This window comes from Artemia sp. Qi Xiang Cuo, chromosome 5, assembly GCF_049724085.1.
Source record: "Artemia sp. Qi Xiang Cuo chromosome 5, ASM4972408v1, whole genome shotgun sequence".
NCBI lineage: Eukaryota > Metazoa > Arthropoda > Branchiopoda > Anostraca > Artemiidae > Artemia > Artemia sp. Qi Xiang Cuo.
In genome coordinates this window covers 62284470-62294481 of record NC_142798.1, presented here as the reverse complement: position 1 = coordinate 62294481, position 10012 = coordinate 62284470, and the positions used below count along the sequence as shown (strand labels likewise).

The following is a 10012-nucleotide window of genomic DNA, read 5'->3' as shown; positions in this document are numbered from 1 at the left end:
AAGTGATTGGAGGGCAACTAACCCCCCTCTGACGCCCACCTTTTCCCCAAACACATCCAATAAAAATTTTAAGATAGCCATTTTGTTCAACTTAAGTGAAAGTTCTGAAAATTAGGTCTTTGAGGATGACAACCCCCTCTCGCCCCCCACAGCCCTCAGGGCAAGGGTTGTAAGTTCTGCCCTTTGGGCATATATGGTTTTTATAGAACGCGTTGTCGTAGAAACTTCAAAAATGGTTCATTTGATTGGAAATTGAAATGGCTAGTTCTTTTTTTAATAGTCGAAAGTGATTGGAAGGCAACTAACACCCCTTCCACGCCCACCATTTCGCCAAAAACATCCAATCAAAATTTCGGGATAGCCATTTTGTTCCACGCAGTTTAAAGTTCAGGCAATTATACATTTGATTAGAACACTCCCCCCACAGTCTTCAGGAAAAGGGCTGTAAGTTATTCCCTGGGGGCATGCAAGTTTTTATTGAAATCTTTGTCGTAGAAACTTGAAAAGGGCTAATTCGATTGGAAATTCAAATAGCTAGTGCCCTTTTTAATAGTCTCGAAAGTGATTTGAAGGCAATTAACACTCTTTCCACGCCCACCTTTTCCCCAGACCCATCCAATCAAAATTTTTAGTCATCAATATTGATCAGCGTATAGAAAGTTTTAGAAAATAGGTCCTTATGGACAACCCCTCCACCCACACAGCCCTTAGGTCAAAAGTTTTAAGTTATACGCTAGGGGCATATAAGGTTTTTATAGAAAGCGATGTTGTAGAAACTTCAACAAAGACTCATTCAATTGGAAATTGGAAGTCGATTTAACAGTCAAAAGTTATTGAATTGCAATTAACCCCCCTCTCACCCCCACCATTTCCCCATACACATCCAATCAAAATTTTGAGATATCTTTTTTGTTCAACGTTCTCGAAAGTTCTGGACATTAGGTCTTTTAGGATGATAACCCCATCAGAGCCCTCAGTGCAAGGGTATTAATTTACGCCCTGGGGGTATATAAGGTTTATATAGAAAGTTGTTGTAGAAATTACAAAAGGGGCTCATTTGATTGGAAATTGAAATTGCCCTTTCTAATAAACAAAAGTGAGTGGAGAGTAATTAAACCCCCTCTCATGCCCACCATTTCCCCAAACACATTAAATCAAAGTTTCAACGTAGTTGAAAGTTCTGGAAATTATGTATTTAAGGATGACAAACCCCACAGAGCCCCAAGGGCAAAGACTTTAAGTTATGCCCTGGAGGTATATAAGGTTTTTATAGATAGAATTGTCGTAAAAACTTCAAAAGGGGCTCATTCAATCGGAAATTGAGAGGGCTAGTGCCCTTTTTAATAGTTGAAAGGGATTGGAGGGTAACAAACCGCCCTCTCACGCCCATTATTCCCCCAAACACATCCAATCAAATTTTTCAGATACTCATTATGTTCAACGTTGCAGAAAGTTCTGGAAATTAGGTCTTTGAGGATGACAACCCCCAGCCCTCAGGGCAAGGGTTCTAAGTTATGCCCTGGGGGCATATAAGGGTTTTATTGAAAGCAATGTCGTAGAAACTTCAAAAGCGCTCATTTGATTGGAAATTGAAAGGGCTAGTGCCTTTTTTAATAGTTGAAAGTGATTGGAGGGTGACTAACGCCCCTCTCACGCCCACCATTTTCCCAGACACATCCAATCCAAATTTTGAGATAGCCATTTTGTTTAACGTAGTTCAAAGTTCTGGAAATTAGGTCTTAGAGGATGATAACCACCCTAACAGCCCTTAGGGTAAGGGTTGTAATTTATGCCCTGGGGGCATATAAGGTGTTTATAGAAAGTGTTGTCGTAGAAACTCAAAGACAAATCATTCGTTTGAAAATCGAAAGGCCTAGTTCCCTTTTTAATAGTCAAAATTGATGGGAAGGCTTGACATTTTTATAGTAAAGATCGGTGTGGGTGTAATGTATATTATTTTTTTTGTTGCTGTTGTTGTTTAGACCAGGGCACTTTGTATCGAAGGATTTGTCGTAGGAACTTCAAAAAGGGCTCAAACGATTGAAAATAGTAAGGGCTGATGCCCTTTTTAATAGTCAAAAGTGATTTGAGGTAAACTAATCCCCCTCCCACGCCAACCCTTCCATTTGACTTTATGCTTGAAAACTAAATGTTGCCATAAGATTAAATCAAAATGCACCGTGTTAATGCTAATTCCCAATAAGGCATCTCAGCAGTATCCCATGAACGACTGAGGGTATTATGTTCAAACTTTCGGGGCTACTTCTGCTCTTAAAATTTAACCAAATCAAAATAGCGTAAGCGTATCCAAGCTATCAAAAAAAGTGAACAGATTTTTTAGCGAATGGTATCAAGTTTTCCATTTCAGGTCAACCAGAGGAGGTAAGGAACTAAATTAAACACTACTATTTGTGTCCAGATTTTTAAAAGGGTGCGTGTGGTTAAAAATCGCTGAAAATTTTTCTCCGGCATATAAATAGCAGGCCAAACTATAAATTCTTAAAAAAAACGAAAAGATTTAAAGTGTTATTTTCTTTTTTCCTGAATATGTCAATATAAAATGAACAGAAATTAATTAAAAAACTTTTTCCTCAAAATAAGTTTTTCAATGAAAAGTAAAGAACTCCATTCAACAAAAAATGAGCAAACATAAAATCAAACAATCTACCAACCGTGAAACTACCACAAATTAGCCAGGGGTGGATCCAGGATTTTTTTTAGGGGGGGGGGGCAAAATAGGTTAATCCGAAAAAAAATTAGCGAGGCGCAAAATAGGTTGATCCAAAAACTTGCGTTATGAGCAAGTTTAATTAGCGCAAACTTGAGTTAATTGAGTAAATTACACTACTTTAGACTACGCTAGGGGGGTGCGAGCCCCTCTCGCCCAACCCCTGGATCAACCACTGAAATCAGCTTCGATAAATAAATGAAACCCAAAACGAACAGAAATTACAATAAATAACCGACTAAAACTCAAAACAAGCGGAAATTAACAGTTAGGTTTTATTTATTTTTTTGGTGGGTTGAGGTTGAAAAAACCAAATTTGTCGATGTCATAACATCGACACGTTAGTTCATCAACAGTCACAATCGCTACCCGTCAGGACGTGGACAGTCACAACGTCGACACGTCAGTTCATAGACAGTCACAATCGCTACCCGTCAGAACGTCGACAGTCGTAACATCGACACGTCATAACATCTAAAAAAAAATTTAGATGTTATGACGTGTCGATGTTGTGACTGTCGACGTTCTGACAGTTAGTGGCTCTGACGGGGAAGGCGCCAGGACATCGACACGTCAGGACCACTACTGTCAGGACATATACAAAATCCGTCATAACATCAACAAAAAATCCGTCGGAACAACGTCTGGACATCGACATGTCAGGACATCGACAGTCACAATCGCTACCCATCAGAACGTCGACAGTCATAACATCGACATGTCATAACATCCAAAAAATTTTTCATAACGAAAACCCGTCAGAACCACTAACCGTCAGTACGTCGACCGTCATAATATAGACACGTCATAACATCTAAAATTTTTCATAATATAAAAAATTTTAAAACATTAGATTTTTGGGGTTTAGGGGGGAAAGGTACCTAGGTTAGGTTAGGTTACGTATGGCTCCACCCTTGGAAATTAATATTTATTGATTTTATAAATTATATTAATTTTATATTGATAGCCTCTGAATGACGTTAGGACTGTTGAGTTTTATATTTATTGGTATTTAAATGTTTGTGCTTGCAAACTTGCATCAGCTATGACCACATATTGACAATTTGTAATTATTCGGAATTTTTTCGTCCGGTTTGTACGTTTTCAAAATCTAAAGATTCTATACATTTAAAGGCATGGCAAGTCTAGAACTTTTGAAAACAACAAGTCTTGTAACAGCAAAACATTTACCGTGTTAATTTCTAAGGACTCGTTTTATTTTCAAGTAAATCAAATTTCTGTTGTCTAGCTAAATAAAGACAAATCCTAGTTTTTGCGCATGAAATAACTATTGCTTCCCAAAAATGACCTTTAAACAATTTTTCATTCTTCACTTGCTCGGAAATATCATGACTGTATCTTTACTTTGTTTTGCGGTGAGCAACGATAGGATTGACAATGAAAGAAAAAATTCCTGATTCTAGAAATCAACTCCATACAAAATGTGGTTTATGTGTCTAATTCTTCACATAAAATGGAATATTCGAAACGCTTGGAACACCAAGATTTTAAACCTAATCCGTGATTATTCTATGGTGTACTGAATACATTTTTGCCCTGTGACCGTTAAATAATATTCCAAGATTTAGTGTTATTTGGTTTGCATCCATAAAACTAAACTTAAAAGTCCGTATCATAGTTCTTAAAATCTATTAAATAGATCGCACAAATGGATACAATTAAGGTGAATGTCCCTCCATTTTTTTCATTGTTTAGGACACTGTATCGCAAACTGTTGAGACAATTGTACCCCTTTTTGAAACTTTCGTAACGCTGAGTATCCTTTGTGAAAAAATTGGCATGTTTTATTAACAGCCAAAATAGGTGTTTTTTTTATTTTTTTAGTACGTGGACAAAATAATAAATTAATAAAAGATAGAATTATCCATAATAAGATATAGACAAACTTATATTATAAACAACATTTGTAGGATCAATGAGAAGGATGAAATTAATTTGAATGAGATGACAGTCGTCATAATTTGGTTCTCTGGCTATTCATTTTTGCCTTTGTTGCGGTTCCATGTCCACTAGTATCACTATGTCCATCCATGTCCACTAGTAGTCACAGTGCATATTCCCACCAAACTCCAGTACAACGTTAACCCCCACGGAATTATTCCTATATCATTTGGGCACGTATACTTCACTTTGGGATTATTGTTTCAGTATACGTGCTTATTTCTTAGAAATCACGGATCTTCATTAGAAGCTTATTTTAGCCAAATATTGACTTTGTAAAAAATCTCGATAGATGTTCCCGACAAATTAGAGTCTTCATCAGTAATAGCGTTGATCTAATTCATTATTTTTATCGTAACTATATCAATTTGTCACGGCGAAGTGACATTTGCCGTAAAAAAAATGTATGTAATCATAGTTTTATCAATATGAACTCTTAAAAATTATGTCACGTTTTAGAATTCTATCGAACTTTAGGTCAAACTTCATCATTGAATGTTCATCTTGTCAAAATAAGTTTTGCGTCATTTCTTAACTTTCACGAATTATTTGGGAAGGTTAGCCAAACACAGGTCCTGTTAATATATTCGATAGATTATCTTGATAAATTAGGCTGTTCTTTTGAATGCAGTTGACTCAGTTTTCTTTTTTTTACTATTATGAATTTAAGAAATCTTGAAGTTATATGTGCCTTCAAACAACATATTTTGTATTGTTATTATGATCTGTGTGTACAAGAGCATAATCAAAATATGTCAGGTTTTACAATTTAAAAGCTTTGTCAGCCTCTATCGTTTTATTTGTATTTTTCATTGTTGCAGCGGGAAAACGAACCACGTAAAGAACGAATGAGCTGCTAAAGAATGATTCACAGCCATCGTACCGAGAAAAAAATACGTTAAAAAACTGTATTATTTAAAAAAAAATTCATTTGTAGCTGATTCAGGAATGGTTTGTAAAAGTTTTTAAAAAAAAAAATATATATGGGAATTTCAAAAACAGCATGAAACCCCTCAAAAAACGACTTTGGATCGAAACAAAATTTACACCATTGGACTTGCCATAGACCTTGGAATTCATAGAATTTATTCTGTAAATCTTAAATAATATATTTTATTATATATTATATTAAATTAATAATAATATATTATAATAATAATGAAAATATATTATAATAATAATATATTAAATAATATATTATATTAAATAAAATATATTTAATATATAATATAAATTAGAATAGAGAATTTTTAGCCCCTTGGCTTGAACAATTCTTCATTAAGGACAGCGAAAAAAAATCGAGTGAAAATAACAGCCGGTAAGAACAAGGAAAAATGGACATATTTTGCCCGAGACTGAAATATTTCTGTCTTTTTTTGTTTCAAATAGCATTTTTACTAGCTGTGATCTTTCGTTGATTTTTATTGGCCAACGTTTTCTATTATTGTCATACATATACAATGTAGTCTCTGGAAATACTTGTTTATCGTCATTTAACGGTATCTCATATCTTTTAGGCAAATTTGGAGAAGTAACTTACGTCCTACCATTACAGTCTAATATTGATGGTGCATTAGACAGGTTTATAATTGATCAAAGCACTGGTGAAATTTTTGTTAGCTTGAATGGTGACGCAATTCTTGACTACGAGACAAAAACTTCATATCAGTTGACTATCAATGCCATTGACAATTACAGAGAAGGAACGCTGTGTAAGATTTAACTCTAATATTAATCCAAAATTGTTTTCTATTTCTTATGGTGATTATGAAAAATTCTTATTTGGATTATCACGTAGGGGATTACAGCAAAGCTATTGACAGAAAATTTTCGAAAGAAGCCAAGCCCAGAACAAAGCTGTTCTGGTCTAAGTCAGAACATTAGGACTTGTATAGCATTTATATTACTACTATGAGTGTAATTACAAATTTTTAGGATTACCAAGCCATCAGTTTGTGGTAACAAATTATAAGTAAGAAGTGATCCATGTGAAAAGTTTCTGAAACTCCCAAAAAAATTTATCTTGATAATATTATATAGAAAATCTGTCTTTCATGGTGATTTTGAATATGTAAAATACTTGAAGTTTAAAGTTATTCATCAGAATATTTTGGTGTATGAGAACATGCGACATTTTTGGGAAAGGAGAAAAAAAAAAAGAGGAACGATCTTTACTAAAAATATACCTTGAATGTCCAAGAAACGTATACTCGAGGTTTCAACTTCCTCTCTGCAAAAACAAATCCTCACTTGCTATTTCTTTTCGAAACTGTTGGGTTTTTTTTCGGATGTATAATAATTTTTTATTTCCAGAAATCTTCATAACAAACCGGAGATTGTAGAATATGGAGAGAGGAATCATTGAAGCAGAGATTAAAAGTTCTAGTGTTTTTCTCAAATCATAAAAGAGATCGTGTTGCAAGAAAGAGTAGGTTTTTGCCATTTTTGCTATGATGTGCCACAAAACGAAACTAATGGCTTGAATAGGGTCAAAATGCTAACTTATAAGGCTTTTGAGATAGCAGTCACGTTAGAACTATTCAAGGACTATACACGAGTCTTGCATTTTTACACGTCTTACTGTCATAGGAAAGAATAGTACCATCGTCCCTAAACATTTATATAAACTTTCCTAACGATTTTTTTTTTTTAAGAATCTAACTACAGAATAACTGATTGTATACAAAACTTTTGGGAGGGGTGTTAGTGAAAATATGTTTTCAGGGCAAGTTTGTTTAATTTTACTGAAATATCCCTAAGATCAATATGATGGTGTATTTACTTTCTGACTCTCCTTAGAATTTATTGTCTTATTACCTTAGGATATATTATTGAAATGTTCATTTGTGTTGTCTTAATATTAATTATTCTAATAACTATTCCCCTGTTATTTCGGAAATATTTCTAGCCTGAAAATGAGATTATATTCCTACGATTGCCTCTACAAAAGTGGAAGGGAGAGAGAGGACTTCCACATTAGTAATAAATGTTCAATCACCTCTCCTTAAATATTGAGACATTATGACTCTTGATGTCAAAAGTCAATCAATTTGCCCTTTTAGATCACCCAATCCTTCAAATTTTTAAGGGTCCACCATTTTCAAACATGATTTTTGTCTTCAAGACATTAGTATACCAAAGCTAAACTTTAGCGCAAAGAGTATTCGCTTGAAGGGAGTGGGAGCTTCCCTCATATTTAGGATAGCAGCTAAGGTCATTATAAATTGACAAAAATTAAATATTGTTTTTTAATGAAAGTAAAAAGTGGTCTTAAATCTTAAAATAAATGGAAATTGCCGTATATATGAGGATGACTGCTCCCCTTTCTATGCCTTCACTCTATATACTAAAGTCTAACTCGAGTCTTATTGAGAGTATAATTAGTTTTACATAAATTGAGATATCATATAATACGTTGAAGTGCCTGATTTGATTTTTTGTGAAAATTTTAAATTCAGTGAGCAATAGAGAATGAGCTTAAAATGCATCAAATACTTAAAAAAATGAATATGCAAAACAACAAAGCTTGTTATGCGAAATTCCTTAGAACGTTTATAAAAATAGATCCTATATGGCCACAGATCAAGACCATAATTGTTCGACAAATGTTGAGATCCTCTTTTATAATATTGTCGCGTAATTTTCTTATTAATCCAATATTTGCAAAAACCGTGCAAAACCGTTTCTTATTAGTGCAATATTTAGCAAACAATTTTAGATTTAAAGCATGATATTACTTTTAACTTTTTCCTTTATAATCTTGAGCAATTATTTTGCACATTACAATATATGCAAGTTTTTTTTAAGAAGCCAAAATAAATAACAAGTGAGTACAACTACTCACAACACAGTATTAGCTGCTAAATTTTTTTTTTTTTTATCAGTTGGCAGTAATATTAACACCACTGTGATAGTAATTGAGCTGGAAGATGTTAATGACAATCCGCCAGTGTTTACCTCTCAGACTAAGACATGCGCATTTTCACCGTTGGAGTCTTTAACTGGGGTAAGTAGTCATTTCTCTGTCTTTTTTTCACCCTCTGTTTTATACTAAAAACCTCAATACCACCATCGCGATGGTTTTCCTTTTACTATACTAAAGGGTGGAAATATCCAACAGAAGGTGATCTCTTGTAGATTGGTTTTGCTGGGAGAGCATTTCACATGGTAATTCCTCTTGGTAATTTCGTTGTAATTTAAATATATACATCGGTTAGCTATTATTCAAAGTAATTTGAACGTCTTGATGATTAAATTGAACAGTTAAAACTGAAAAAAAAATGAAAGTTTTCATATATATGAGGGTATATGTTTTTCTGCAAGACAAAATAGATTTTTCGCACCTTTGCCATAGTGTGATCTTTTTGTTTCTTCAAACAGCATTAGATCTTCAACTTTTTATTCGAGGGACTCCTCTTTTGGTATTGCACGATTGTTGGTCTGATACGTTAGCCCCTAGGGCAAAAAAAAAAAAAAACAAGGATGAATGCTTGACTGTTGTTCTTTGAGAAAATAAGACGATCTAAATTTGCGAAGACAGTAGATTTAAGGTTCTCATACTTATTAAGTCTCATCATACAATTTTCATCAAGATTGCAACCTTTTTAGGATTTTTTAAAATCTTCTTGGATTATATAGATGTTCATATGTTAACATCTTTGATGATTTTAATCAAAACTTCCTTTTAGATCTTTTGTTTCTTTAAGTAAATGTCAGTTTTTACCTACAATATCCCGCTACAAACTCCTTCGTCCATAAATTTCTTAAATATGACGAAGACCAAGCCTATTAAGCCATTTCTTAGAAAAAGTTTGAAAATAAACGAATTGATAAGGTTACCATTCTCTTGGTTTTCAAGGGAAGGTCTCATAAGTTGACAAGTTCCAGTATGACACAAGAATATTGAGAAGAGGTGATTTACTGTACGAAACTGGGCTCTCTTCCAGAACAATTTCAATAAGTGGGCTCTAATCTTGTGCTGGAGGTTTAGTTGGAGATAGGAGGATGGGTTATTACTGGATAATGGGTTTATGGAAGATGGGTTTACTGGAGGATGGGTTATAACTGGATTCTTAGTCATGCTTCTTAGTCATGATCATGTCTCTTCTTCGTCTTGAATAAACTAGTGAAGGAAGCTTAAGTTTTCTTAATCTTGCAAGATAACCTAGACTTTTGCACCCTTCTACACATTTTCGGCTTTTCGTTGAATGGTCTCAAGGGCAGTTAGATCATCGTTATTGATAGGGGAGGCAACAGCCATTCCATATTCTATGACAGGCTGAAGTAGGGCTTTGGATAACTTTAGCATGGTCTGTGGAGCTC

The 10012-nt window shown here is 34.1% G+C and overlaps 1 protein-coding gene across 1 annotated transcript in view; it reads left to right on the top strand.

Annotated features, from left to right (window-relative positions):
- The window catches only part of LOC148952353 (cadherin-AgCad1-like), a 229081-nt gene that overhangs the window by 113118 nt on the left and 105951 nt on the right, over positions 1-10012 (top strand). The window contains exons 15-16 of the mRNA XM_089089826.1: positions 6208-6402; positions 8575-8696. Coding sequence (XP_088945952.1) covers positions 6208-6402; positions 8575-8696 — 317 coding nt within the window. The remainder of the gene's footprint in view (positions 1-6207; positions 6403-8574; positions 8697-10012) is intronic.